At 54.7% G+C, this 14,317-nt stretch overlaps 1 protein-coding gene across 1 annotated transcript in view; it reads left to right on the top strand.

Annotated features, from left to right (window-relative positions):
* cacna1ia (calcium voltage-gated channel subunit alpha1 Ia) overlaps nucleotides 1-14,317 on the top strand; it is a 184,512-nt gene that overhangs the window by 47,484 nt on the left and 122,711 nt on the right. The window contains exons 7-8 of the mRNA XM_041177622.1: nucleotides 2,059-2,350; nucleotides 8,106-8,476. Of these exons, the coding sequence (XP_041033556.1) occupies nucleotides 2,059-2,350; nucleotides 8,106-8,476 (663 nt within the window). The remainder of the gene's footprint in view (nucleotides 1-2,058; nucleotides 2,351-8,105; nucleotides 8,477-14,317) is intronic.

A 14,317-nucleotide genomic window follows, 5' to 3' on the forward strand; every position in this document is an offset into this window, starting at 1 on the left:
TGTCTCATCAACAGCTGCTGAAGGTGCCAAGACAGGTACCCTCAGGCAGACACCCCTCCAGCTGTGTATACTTGGCGACCTGTTTCCTTTTGCTGTTAACTTTGCAATTACATCAGAAATACAGCACAGTAACAGGCCATTCAGCCCTTCCGGTCAATGCTGCGGTTTATGGTCCACGTGAGCCTGTATCCACTCTCCTCATCGCATCCTGTCAACCTATACTTCAACTCCTTTCTCCCTAGTGTTTATCCAGCTTCCCCTTAAATGTATCTAAACTTACTCACCTCAACCACTGCCTGTGGTAGTGGGTTCCACATTCTCACCACTCTCTGGTTAAAGTAGTTTCTCCCGAATTCCCATGGAATTTTTTGGTGACCACCTTATATTGATGGTCCCTAGTTTTGCTCATCCTGTTATTAAGTGGAAACATCCTCTCTGTTTATCCGATTCCCTTTTCAATTTTAAAGATCTCGATTAGGTCATGTTCCCCCCCACTCCTCCCCCCCACCCCCCCGGCCTTCTCTGTCCGAGAGAAAAGACATCCAGTCTGTTCATCCTTTCCTGAGTAGAATAACCAGCTCACATTTTTGGTATTGTCCTTGTAAAACCTTATTTTTCTTTGCACCCTCCCCAGTGCCTCTATAACCTCCTCATTTTCTTTTGATTCGCTCTCAGAATTTCCAGGCAAGACCAGAACTCATTACCCATCCTAACTTGCCCTTGAGAAGGTGGTGGTGAGCTGCCTTCATGAGCCACTGTAGTATGTGTGCTGGAGGTCCACCCACAGCGCTGTTCCAGAGGACCTTCCAGGATTTGGACCCAGTGATGATGAACGAACAGCCAATGAACGTCCAAGGCAAGATAGGGTGCGAGCCGGAGGTGGTGGTTGCTCCCTGTGCACCTGCTGCCTTTTCCCACTGAAAATAAAGACTTGCATTTATATAGCACCCTTCACGACCACTGGGCACCCCAAAAGCACTTTGCCGCCAATGAAGTGCGGTCACTGTTGCAATGCAGGAAACGCGGCAGCCGATTTGCACACAGCAAGATCCCACAAACAGCACTGACTGGATATTGCGCTTTTGTGATGTTGATTTATAATGGGATCAGAAAGTTCTAGAAACATTCAGCATCCGCGGAGAGAGGAACACAGCGGCAACGTTTCAGGTCGATGACCTTTCGTCAGAGAAGTTGTTGGAAATGTAGAGAGGGGGAGCTAGAATGAGGGGAAAAAGCCTGTGATTGGGTGAAGGCCTGATTACTACAACAACAACTTACATTCACATAGCACATTAAACAGAGTAAAACATCCCAAAGTGCTTTGAAGGGGTATTATCGGACGAAATTTGACCCAGAGCCGCACGGGAGATAATAGAACGGGTGACTGAAAGTTTAGTCAAAGAAGGAGACCTTCTGGAACATCTTAAAGGAGGCGAGAGGGGTTTGGGGTGGGGAGGGCGGGCAGGGGGGAGTTCCAGGACTTAGGGGCCGAGACAGCTGAAGTTGGAGTGATGGAAATCGGGGAGGGGGGGGATGCACACTGGACGCCAGAATTGGAGGGTAACAGAGGTGTAGGAGTTATAGAGATTAAATGTCAAAGGGGATGATGGTGCAGGGCAAAAGGGGGCGGTAATGAAATAAGTAAAGAAACAATAGATGACACAGGGGAGGTGTACACAGCAGCAGCTACAGCCTGAAGAGGGCCGGATGTGATCTGAGCTCCATGTTGATGTTTGAAGGTTGCAAAATGCTTGGCTGAAAGAGGATTGGATGAAGCAGTTTCACTGGTAACTTTCAAAAGGGAATTGGATAAAGACTTGAAGGGGAAACATTTTTTAAGTGCCGTGGGGATTGAGCGGAAAGGACGGAACCGATTGGGTTAGCTTTTCGAAAGGAGCCAACACAGGCACGATGGGCTGAGCGATGATTGAATGATGAGCGCCTCCTCATTCTACCAGGAGCTGTTCCACAAAGCGAGAGATAGTGGCCGGGGGTTGGGGGGGGTTGCGGGGGTGGGGGGGAAACCCTATTAACGGCTGCTCTCCTTCTCTCCCTCAGGTAGGTTCGTTCTTCATGATTAACCTCTGCTTGGTTGTCATAGCGACGCAGTTCTCGGAGACGAAGCAGCGGGAACACCAGCTGATGCAGGAGCAGCGGGCGTTGTACCTCTCGTCCAGCACGGTGGCCAGCTTCACCGAGCCGGGCGACTGCTACGAGGAGATCTTCCAGTACGTGTGCCACATCCTGCGCAAGGCCAAGCGCCGCACGGTGGGACTCTACGCCAGCTTCCACGCCCGTCGTCACGGCGACCGAGGGGCTTCCGGTCTCAGCGCCTGCCGGGAGGAGTGCGGTAGGTGATTGGCCGGGGAGGGGGAAAGTTATTTCATATCTAAACCCAGAATGCGAAGACCCATCCGTCTGGTGGCCGAGAGACTTCTTTAGTTGAACACCGAACTTTATCTACAGAGCCGCTGGATGAGCTGCAGGCCTCTAGCTAGGCCCCAATACGCCCTCCAGACACGGAAAACTCCGCCCCTTATAAACTCCACCCCCCCCCCCCCCATGCTCGGTGCTGATTGGCTGCTCTGACCACGTGACCCTTACTCAGTTAAGGCCGGCCTTACAACAGCCATCGCTGCATCCCCACCCACCCACCCCCCCGACCCCTTTAATCCCTTGTTTTACATTCCTTATTTACGGAGATTACTGTACAGGAAACGACGATCAAAAGCCTCAGAAATAACCACGCCGGCGCTTTGGATAATTGGTCAGCTGCATCCCAGTTCAAACCGGGGAATCTTGTGGACGCTCTGACGATATCCCCTCGACCTTCCTCCTTCTGTAGGGCCTGGAATGGGCGTCTCTGCAGCTGCTTTGATTCCGAACTCCACCCTCCAACGGACCACAGAGCCTTTGATTTCTATTCAATTTATTGTTCAGCTGCACCCCCCCAACCCCCTCCCCCCCCCCACCTCGAAGCCAGTGGTTATAATCTCAACCTGCCCTGGCTCAACGTTGGTGGTGGGGGTCATCTTGTTTCTCCTTTTGCGGGACGCTCTCTTGCTCAATCCAGCCCGCAGCCTGGTCCCTCGCCCTTCTCGCCGGAGCTAATCCACCGTTGGCCCTCCCGACGGCGCTGCCCCTCTCACAGGACCGACCGACAGGCAGGCCTTCACTGTCACGAGGGGCCTGTCCGCTTACCGGCTCTTTCCCCGAGCACTCGCTCGCCCCTTCTTTCCTTCCCCGATTCAAGGCTGAATTTCCAACACTCTCCGACGCTACGGTCGCTGTGACCTGACCAAAACGTCGAGCGTTGTCTCGTGCCATGTCGCCCAATCGAAGGCTGTTCACCGTGTCGTACCTGTGCTTAATTCTGCTGCAGCCTGCCTGACCACCGCTGACCACCATGTCGTGTTATTTTAATGATATAATACCTCGGATTTATTTACTGCACGAGACACGAGGCACCAATCACCCAAAAGGGATCGGGTAACACCTTGTAGATTCCTTTATTTAGACTAAATCAGGAGATCAGTTGTACGCAGGCAAAAAGCTTAAAGACATCAAAGCAAAAATGAAACTAAGACTGGATCACATGACACATTTCCCTTCCGGTGATGTCATGCTGATATCCCTTAAAGACATATCACAACACCTGGCAGGCAAGCTGTGCAAAGCAAAGCTCCCAGAAAAGGCAATGATACAAATTTGTCTGTTCTTCAGTGAAGTTAGTCGAGGGATTTGCCGGCCCCAGGACATAGCTCCTTTATTGTTCTTCAAAACAGTGGTTGTGTGATCATTTACATCCATGTCAGGGGGTAGAGGGTGTCTCATTCCCTCAGTACTCCTCCTCTGACAGTTCAGTACTCCCTCATAACTCCTCATTGAATAGTGCAGCACTCCGTCGGTACTGCTACTCTGACAGGGCGGCGCTCCCTCAGCACTGACCCTCCAACAGTGCGGCGCTCCCTCAGCACTGACCCTCCAACAGTGCTGCGCTCCCTCAGCACTGACCCTCCAACAGCACGGCACTCCCTCAGCGCGGACCCTCTGACAGTGCGGCGCTCCCTCAGCACGGACCCTCCGACAGTGCGGCGCTGCCTCAGCGCTGATGCTCTGACAGCGTAGGACTCCCTCAGCGCTTACACTCTGACAGTGTGGGACTCCGTCAATGCTGACCCTCAACAGTGCGGCACTCCCTCAGCGCTGATGCTCAACAACACTGTGCTCCCTCAGCGCTGACCCTCCGACAGTGCGGCGCTGCCTCAGCGCTGACACTCTGACAGTGTGGGACTCCCTCAGCGCTGACACTCTGACAGCGTGGGACTCCCTCAGCGCTGACCCTCGACAGTGCTGCACTCCCTCAGCGCTGACACTCAACAACACCGTGCTCCCTCAACGCTGACCCTCGACAGCACTGTGCTCCCTCAGCGCTGACCCTCAACTGTGCGGCACTCCCTCAGCGCTGATGCTCAACAACACCGTGCTCCCTCAGCACTGACTCTCAACAGTGCGCACTCCCTCAGCGCTGCACTGGGAGTGCCAACCTGGATTTTTTCTCAAGTCTCTTAAGAGAGGGCATGGAACCTAGGGCCTTCTGACTTAGAGAGAGTGCTACCCACTGAACCATGGTTGACCTCACATGAAGCAACTTATCACTAAATAATCAGGAAACTCTCCTGCTAAATTTCTAAGCCACAGATTGGAGCTGTCCGTCAGGAGAGCGTTGTATAGAAATATCCTAGTTTCAGCAAACAACTCAACTATTCATTGTCTTTTTCTACTAATGTCTTTTTCAAATAACAAACCATAGCATAGTTATGTAGTGCAACATTTTCAAGCGATGAATCTCTTGTGTAGAACTGAGTTGAATCGTCAGTAAAGGCCAGGATTGCTACAGGTTCAGCTCTTGCAAGTTTAGCCAAGGTGAATGTGAAATGAATAATGTGTTTGTATCAAATGCCTCAGTTGAAATTGTGACTCATTTCATATAAACTCACACTGTACGATCTCAGCGATCTAAAGGCACTGAGGGAGCGCTGTGCTGTCGGAGGGTCAGTGCTGAGGGAGTGCTACACTGTCGGAGGGTCAGTGCTGAGGGAGTGCTACACTGTCAGAGGGTCAACACCGAGGGAGCACCGCGCTGTGGAAGGGTCAGCACTGAGGGAGCACCACGCTGTGGGAGGGTCAGCACTGAGGGAACACTGCGCTGTGGGAGGGTCAGCACTGAGGGAACACCGCGGTGTCGGAGTGTCAGCACTGAGGGAACACCGCACTGTCGAAGTGTCAGCACTGAGGGAACACCGCGCTGTGGGAGGGTCAGCACTGAGGGAGCACCGCGCTGTCGGAGGGTCAGCACTGAGGGAACACCGCGCTGTGGGAGGGTCAGCACTGAGGGAGCACCACACTGTCGGAGGGGCAGCACTGAGGGAACACCGCGCTATGGGAGGGTCAGCACTGAGGGAACACCACGCTGTGGGAGGGTCAGCACTGAGGGAACACCGCGCTGTGGGAGGGTCAGCACTGAGGGAACACCGTGCTGTCGGAGGGTCAGCACTGAGGGAACACCGCACTGTCGGAGGGTCAGCACTGAGGGAGCACCGCGCTGTCGAAGGGTCAGCACTGAGGGAGCACCGCGCTGTCGGAGGGTCAGCACTGAGGGAACACCGCGCTGTCGGAAGGTCAGCACTGAGGGAGCACCGCGATGTCAGAGGGTCAGCACTGAGGGAGCACCGCGCTTTCGGAGGGTTAGCACTGAGGGAACACCGCACTGTCGGAGGGTCAGCACTGAGGGAGCACCGTGCTGTCGGAGTGTCAGCACTGAGGGAACACCATGCTGTGGGAGGGTCAGCACTGAGGGAGCACCGCGCTGTGGGAGGGTCAGCACTGAGGGAGCACCGCGCTTTCGGAGGGTCAGCACTGAGGGAACACTGCGCTGTGGGAGGGTCAGCACTGAGGGAACACCGCGCTGTAGGAGGGTCAGCAGTGAGGGAACACCGCACTGTCGGAGGGTCAGCACTGAGGGAGCACCACGCTGTCGGAGGGTCAGCACTGAGGGAACACCGCACTGTCGGAGGGTCAGCACTGAGGGAGCACCGCGCTGTGGGAGTGTCAGCACTGAGGAGCACCGCGCTGTGGGAGGGTCAGCACTGAGGGAACACCGCGCTGTGGGAGGGTCAGCACTGAGGGAGCACCGCGCTGTCGGAGGGTCAGCACTGAGGGAACACCGCGCTGTGGGAGGGTCAGCACTGAGGGAACACCGCGCTGTGGGAGGGTCAGCACTGAGGGAACACCGCGCTGTCGGAGTGTCAGCACTGAGGGAACACCGCGCTATGGGAGGGTCAGCACTGAGGGAACACCGCACTGTCGGAGGGTCAGCACTGAGGGAACACCGACTGTCGGAGGGTCAGCACTGAAGGAACACTGCATTGTCGGAGATTCAGAAATTCAGAAAGCAAAGTGAAGATGGCTAGCAGCAGAGCACAACCAACATTGTGAGGAACAGAAAGTTAGTTAGTGAATAGTGACTGAACTAATATCAAACTTAGCTTTTGAAAGCCATTTAATTGGAGGACAGAGGGAAGGGAAGACTGAATGAGACAGAGAGAGAGTGGCACAGAGTGAGGAAGAGATAGATTGGAGAATTTTTTTACATAGTAGATTATGATGACCTGGAACACACTGCCTGCCTGAAAGGACAGTGGAAGCAGATTCAATAATAACCTGTAAGAGAAAATTGGATAAATGCTTGAAAATGAAAAATTTGCAGGATTATGCGTAAAGAACAGGTGCAGTGGAAGTTATTGGATAGCTCTTTCAAAGAGCTGGCACAGGCACAATGGGCTGAATGGTCTTCTCCTCTGCTGTAAGATTCTATGATCCTAAAGAGTTACGAGTGCATAAGGGCTACACCAGGTGAATTTCCTCACTTTCTGCTACCAAAACTAACAAACTTCCTCAAAAGTTACGAGACGAAGCCCAAGGAAACTGAGCCTCATAAAGGATCGGACTGCCACTTCCTTAATTTTACTCACACTGCCTCATCCATCAGACACAGCGTAAAATGCTTCACACATGGGGCTTGACCTTTGATGTGCTGTCAATGTTGTGAAGTTAATTCATCTCAACTTCCCTTTCATCCCAATGTATCTTGAGCCCCAGAGTAATTGTCTCCACACTCCAGACTGAGAGACCACGCCAGGTAAATCTTTCTCTCTCTCTTGTACTGAGAGTCCTCCTGATATCAGGAGGACATAAGAAGTAAGAGTAGGTGTAGACCATACAGCCTCTCAAGGCTGCTCTGTCAAATGACCGAACCTGTCCTTCTGCCTCCCACCTGCTTCCCATATCCTGTGTGATTCCCTCAGAGAGTCCAAAATCTATCTGAACCCTAAATATACTCTATGATGAGTATTATAGATCTTTAATTTGACTCCCGAATTCCATTTGCGTCTCCCCTAGCTTACTTAGATGTGCTAACCTGTATTTACTTAATCTGCCAATGCCTTACCCACCTTATTGTGGCTGCCCCTAAACCACCCCTGTTGATTTGGGATGCAGCGTCTCTAGCAAGACTGGCATTTATTGCCAACCCCCAGTTGCCCTGAGGAACCGCTTCAGTCCATGAGTGATTTGGGACAACCGAACGGTTTGCTAGGGCCACTTCAGAGGGCAGTTAAGAGTCAACCGCATTGATGTGGGCCAGGAGTCACATGTGGAGCAGGGGGCATTCTCCCCGGTGCCCTGATCAATATTTATCCCTCGACCAACATTGCAGCAACAGATTACCTGGTCACTGTCACATTATTGCTTGTGGGATCTTACTGTGCGCACATTGGCTGCCACTTTTCCTGCACTACAACAGTGACGACACTTCAGAAGTATTTTTCGGGCTGTTAGGTGCTTTGAGATGTCCCGAGGTGGTGAAAGGTGCTATAGAAGTGCAAGTTCTTTTGTTTTGAAGGAACAGGGAATAAAACTGAAGTTGATTCTGATCTGGGCGTGAGTGAGAGCACTGATTCATCCTGGCCTTAACATCTTTTATCTCCAACATATTCCTGTGCATTGCTTCCCCTTCTTCACGACTACTGTCTGCTTCTTTCCAGGGCACTACCACGTGACAGAGAATCTGGAGTACACACCACAGGCTATCGTCCGGCCCATTGCCCTGACCTTGACCTCTGACCCAAGCCACTGCCCACAATGCAACAGCGTTGACCTGACCCCAGGAGGCAAAGCCTCGGATCTGGTCAATGCCGAGGTGGGAGAGGCTGGTAAGGCAGAGTTGGACAAAGAGGCAGAGACGGAAACAAAGGGGAGAGGGGGCTCGGAAGGGCAGATGAGGTGGTGCATCAAATTGTGGAGCAACGTGCGTGGCAAGCTGACGAGCATCGTGGAAAGCAAATATTTCAACCGGGGCATCATGATGGCAATCCTAATCAACACCATTAGCATGGGGATCGAGCACCATGAGCAGGTACGACTTTAATGACATGTCTCGCTAGGGCTGCTGTTTAATTAAAACTTGAAATGATTTAGTGAAGCTACGAAACGCATCCAGCTGTTACTGTGAGTGAGCTCATTGCCAATGAGCTGCAGGTGGGAGAGGCAGGTGTGATACCTGAGGAGGAATCTCTTCTCCAAGACAGTCCCCGAGGGGAAATAAAGGCAACTCTGAAGGTCGGGCATGTGTTGGCGCTAATTTATGCGTGGAATATGCCGGGCATTCCACTCCGTGACTTTGCCAATAGGATTGGGAAAGAAGATGAAGCTATAGCCTCGTCAATCTTAGAAAAGATCGAACCCACGGTGTTACTGAGAAACTCAGTTACTGATCGCCCTCAGTGCTGCTATAATGGTTGCATGTTTACAAGGAAAGATAGAAAGAACATGCATTTACATTGCCCCTCAGCACATTCCAAACTGCTTCACAACCCATGAAGCATATTATTTGAAGTATATTCACTGTTGTAATGTAGGAAACAAAGCAGTCAACTTGCGCACAGCAGGATCCCTCAAGCAGTCATGAGACAATGACCAGAGCATTATTTTTGAACGGCATTGGATGAGGGATAGATATTGGTCAGGACACCAGAGCACTACCTCGTGACAGACAATCTGGAGTATAAGCCACAGGCTATCATCCAGTCCATTGCCCTGACCTTGACCTCTGACCCAAGCCACTGCCCACAATGCAACAGTGTTGATCTGACCCCAGGAGCCAAAGCCTCAGATCTGGTCAATGCTGAGGCCGGAGAGGCTGGTGTCCAATAGTTTTGTCACTGACCTCCTCTCCTCTTGTAGACAAAGCCTGATCTTTGAATTGGGAGGCTGAATGAGAGTGTGCTGCAAGGGTTCCAAAGGAATCTATTAATTTGGGCTTCAGCTAATTCTAGTTTTTCTTTGTTCCTATTTCGCCCCTTGTCACCTCTTGTGGCCACTGCAACCAAGCTGGTCAAGGGGCAAACTGCCCCCAGACATCGGTTATTAGAATGAGGGTGGGGTCAAGGGTTAAAGGTGAACTCTTTTCACCCAGAGGATAGTAAACATTAACGTATTGGCCACTGGATCATTTAAGTCCACCTGAGAGAGCAGGCAGAGGCTCCACGTCTCATCCGAAAGATGGCACCGCTGACTGTGCAGCACTCTCTCAGTACTGGATGAGGTGCTCAAGTCTCTGGAGAGAGGTCTGTAACCCATGAAGCTCTTGGCTTAGAGACAAGAGTACTACCCGCTGAGCCTCGGCTCATCATTCCATTTGGCGATATACCTATTTGTAAATAGTGCATTTTCTGAAGCCCTTTATTCCTTGGCATTATGGCAGGATGGTAAAGGAGGGTAAATGAACCCAGAGGGATCGCTGATTGGTAATTTTGTATCATTGCTAGCACTCACCTTGGAACTCATGTCCCCTTTAAGCACGATCAATAAACTCACTATTCTGTTTATTCCTCAGACTTATATAATTTAGCTGTGAGTCATGCTGCCCCAGACTCCCTGGTGATAGAAACATCATGTCCAATAGTTCTGTCACTGACTTCCTCTCCCTCTTGTAGTCAAAGCCTGATCTTTGAATTGGGAGGCTAAATGAGAGGGTGCTGCAAGGGTTCCAAAGCTTCAGCTCACTAGCTTTTCTTTGTTGCTTTTTTGCCCCTCATCACCTCTTGTGGCCACTGCAACCAAACTGGTGGAGGGGCAATTTGCCCCCAGACATCGGTTATTGGAATGAGGGGAGCCTAGGGTTAAAGGTGAACTCTTTTCACCCAGAGAATAGTTTCCGGTACTGAGAAGCGTCATTGAAACCTACAGTTTAAGAGGCAATTTCTTGTATCTGTGCAAAGATCAAGGACCTGCAGCATCTAATAGCTTTCCTCCACTTGTTCTAGAAGGTTCTGTGTTCTCTCTAAACTGCTAATTTTGAAGCATTTGGGAGTAGGTTCACTTCCTCACTGTGAGCTGTTGTTGAGGCTATCCTAACACAAGTGTAACTGAGATCAGAAACTCACCGATGTACAACAGCTGGCCTGTGGCTCGCTGCTCCCTGATACCTGGAACTGTTTATAACGTACAGCATCCGCTTTAACCTCAGTAGGATCTCAAAGCCAAATGGGGTCTGCCTGTAAACAGGGACTCACAAAGATGGCTGGCCAGAAAAGCCTCTATTTCACAGATCTTCTTGGCAATTTTACATAGAATATGCAGAATCAGTTCATTCAACCCATCTAGTCTTTTCTGGCTTTTCTATTCCACATGAGTCTCCACCCTCTGCCCCATTTCAGCCTTTCAGCACATCTTTCTGTCCCCTTTTCTCTCATGAACTCATCTAGTTTCTCTGTTTAATGTTTAATGTTTAACCACTTCCTGTGATAGCAAGTCCCATATTCTAAACACTCCCTGTGTAAAGAGCGTTCTCCTTATTTTCATATTGGATTTATTAGCAACTGGTTTTTATTTAGGGCCACACGATTTTGATCTACCCACACTGTGGAAACATTCCCTTCACATCTATCCTTTCCAGCCCATCTAACATTTTAAAGATCCCTGTCAAGTCTCCGCTATGTCTTCACACGTATTGCTGCAGCCAACCTCTCACATGCGCAAACTGATTCATCAGAAACTCTTTGATCTTTAACTCAAGGACATGGGCCACAATATATGTAGGGGGGCGGGTAAGGAGTGTGCAGGCGATTGGGGGATGTGGGGATGTGGGGAAGGAGTGTGCAGGTGATTGGGGGATGTGGGGAGGTGGGGAGGTGGTGTGCAGGTGATTGGGGGATGTGGGGAGGTGGGGAGGGGGTGTGCAGGTGATTGGGGGATGGGGGGATGTGGGGAGGTGGGGAGGGGGTGTGCAGGTGATTGGGGGATGTGGGGAGGTGGGGAGGGGGTGTGCAGGTGATTGGGGGAGGTGGGGAGGGAGTGTACAGGTGATTGGGGGATGTGGGGAGGTGGGGAGGGGGTGTGCAGGTGATTGGGGGATGTGGGGAGGTGGGGAGGGGGTGTGCAGGTGATTGGGGGATGGAGGGATGTGGGGAGGTGGGGAGGGGGTGTGTAGGTGAGTGGGGGATGTGGGGAGGTGGGGAGGGGGTGTGCAGGTGATTGGGGGATGGGGGGAGGTGGGGAGGTGGGGAGGGGGTGTGCAGGTGATTGGGGGATGTGGGGAGGTGGGGAGGTGGGGAGGGGGTGTGCAGGTGATTGGGGGATGTGGGGAGGTGGGGAGGGGGTGTGCAGGTGATTGGGGGATGGGGGGAGGTGGGGAGGTGGGGAGGGGGTGTGCAGGTGATTGGGGGATGTGGGGAGGTGGGGAGGTGGGGAGGGGGTGTGCAGGTGATTGGGGGATGGGGGGAGGTGGGGAGGTGGGGAGGGGGTGTGCAGGTGAGTGGGGGATGTGGGGAGGTGGGGAGGGGGTGTGTAGGTGAGTGGGGGATGTGGGGAGGTGGGGAGGGGGTGTGTAGGTGAGTGGGGGATGTGGGGAGGTGGGGAGGGGGTGTGCAGGTGATTGGGGGATGTGGGGAGGTGGGGAGGTGGGGAGGGGTGTGCAGGTGAGTGGGGGATGGAGGGATGTGGGGAGGTGGGGAGGGGGTGTGCAGGTGAGTGGGGGATGTGGGGAGGTGGGGAGGTGGGGAGGGGGTGTGCAGGTGATTGGGGGATGTGGGGATGTGGGGAGGTGGGGAGGGGGTGTGCAGGTGATTGGGGGATGGAGGGATGTGGGGAGGGGGTGTGCAGGTGATTGGGGGATGTGGGGAGGTGGGGAGGAGTGTGAGGTGATGGGGGTGTGCAGGTGATTGGGGGAGTGTGGGGATGTGGGGAGGTGGGGAGGGAGTGTGCAGGTGATTGGGGGATGTGGGGAGGTGGGGAGGGAGTGTGCAGGTGATTGGGGGATGTGGGGATGTGGGGAGGTGGGGAGGGAGTGTGCAGGTGATTGGGGGATGTGGGGAGGTGGGGAGGGGGTGTGCAGGTGATTGGGGGATGGGGGGATGTGGGGAGGTGGGGAGGGGGTGTGCAGGTGAGTGGGGGATGGGGGGATGTGGGGAGGTGGGGAGGGGGTGTGCAGGTGATTGGGGGATGTGGGGAGGTGGGGAGGTGGGGAGGGGGTGTGCAGGTGAGTGGGGGTTGTGGGGAGGTGGGGAGGGGGTGTGCAGGTGATTGGGGGATGTGGGGAGGTGGGGAGGGGGAGTGTAGGTGATTGGGGGATGGAGGGATGTGGGGAGGTGGGGAGGGGGTGTGCAGGTGATTGGGGGATGGGGGGATGTGGGGAGGTGGGGAGGGGGTGTGCAGGTGAGTGGGGGATGTGGGGAGGTGGGGAGGTGGGGAGGGGGAGTGTAGGTGATTGGGGGATGGAGGGATGTGGGGAGGTGGGGAGGTGGGGAGGGGGTGTGCAGGTGAGTGGGGGATGTGGGGAGGTGGGGAGGTGGGGAGGGGGAGTGTAGGTGATTGGGGGATGGACGGATGTGGGGAGGTGGGGAGGGGGTGTGCAGGTGATTGGGGGATGTGGGGAGGTGGGGAGGGGGTGTGCAGGTGAGTGGGGGATGTGGGGAGGTGGGGAGGGGGTGTGCAGGTGAGTGGGGGATGTGGGGAGGTGGGGAGGTGGGGAGGGGGTGTGCAGGTGAGTGGGGGATGTGGGGAGGTGGGGAGGGGGTGTGCAGGTGATTGGGGGATGTGGGGAGGTGGGGAGGTGGGGAGGGGGTGTGCAGGTGATTGGGGGATGTGGGGAGGTGGGGAGGTGGGGAGGGGGTGTGCAGGTGATTGGGGGATGTGGGGAGGTGGGGAGGGGGTGTGCAGGTGATTGTGGGATGGAGGGAGGTGGGGAGGTGGGGAGGGGGTGTGTAGGTGATTGGAGGATGGACGGATGTGGGGAGGTGGGGAGGGGGTGTGCAGGTGAGTGGGGGATGGGAGGGTGTGGGGAGGTGGGGAGGGGGTGTGTAGGTGATTGGAGGATGGGGGGATGTGGGGAGGTGGGGAGGGGGTGTGCAGGTGATTGGAGGATGGAGGGATGTGGGGAGGTGGGGAGGTGGGGAGGGGGTGTGCAGGTGATTGGGGGATGTGGGGAGGTGGGGAGGGGGTGTGCAGGTGATTGGGGGATGGGGGGATGTGGGGAGGTGGGGAGGGGGTGTGCAGGTGATTGGGGGATGTGGGGAGGTGGGGAGGGGGTGTGCAGGTGATTGGAGGATGTGGGGAGGTGGGGAGGGGGTGTGCAGGTGATTGGGGGATGTGGGGAGGTGGGGAGGGGGTGTGCAGGTGAGTGGGGGATGTGGGGAGGTGGGGAGGGGGTGTGCAGGTGATTGGGGGATGGAGGGATGTGGGGAGGTGGGGAGGGGGTGTGTAGGTGATTGGGGGATGTGGGGAGGTGGGGAGGGGGTGTGCAGGTGAGTGGGGGATGTGGGGAGGTGGGGAGGTGGGGAGGGGGTGTGCAGGTGATTGGGGGATGTGGGGAGGTGGGGAGGTGGGGAGGGGGTGTGCAGGTGATTGGGGGATGTGGGGAGGTGGGGAGGTGGGGAGGGGGTGTGCAGGTGAGTGGGGGATGTGGGGAGGTGGGGAGGTGGGGAGGGGGTGTGCAGGTGATTGGGGGATGTGGGGAGGTGGGGAGGGGGTGTGCAGGTGAGTGGGGGATGTGGGGAGGTGGGGAGGTGGGGAGGGGGAGTGTAGGTGATTGGGGGATGGAGGGATGTGGGGAGGTGGGGAGGGGGAGTGTAGGTGATTGGGGGATGGAGGGATGTGGGGAGGTGGGGAGGGGGTGTGCAGGTGATTGGGGGATGGAGGGATGTGGGGAGGTGGGGAGGGGGTGTGCAGGTGAGTGGGGGATGTGGGGAGGTGGGGAGGG

The sequence above is a fragment of the Carcharodon carcharias genome, chromosome 31 (assembly GCF_017639515.1).
Source record: "Carcharodon carcharias isolate sCarCar2 chromosome 31, sCarCar2.pri, whole genome shotgun sequence".
In the NCBI taxonomy this organism is placed as follows: Eukaryota; Metazoa; Chordata; class Chondrichthyes; order Lamniformes; family Lamnidae; genus Carcharodon; species Carcharodon carcharias.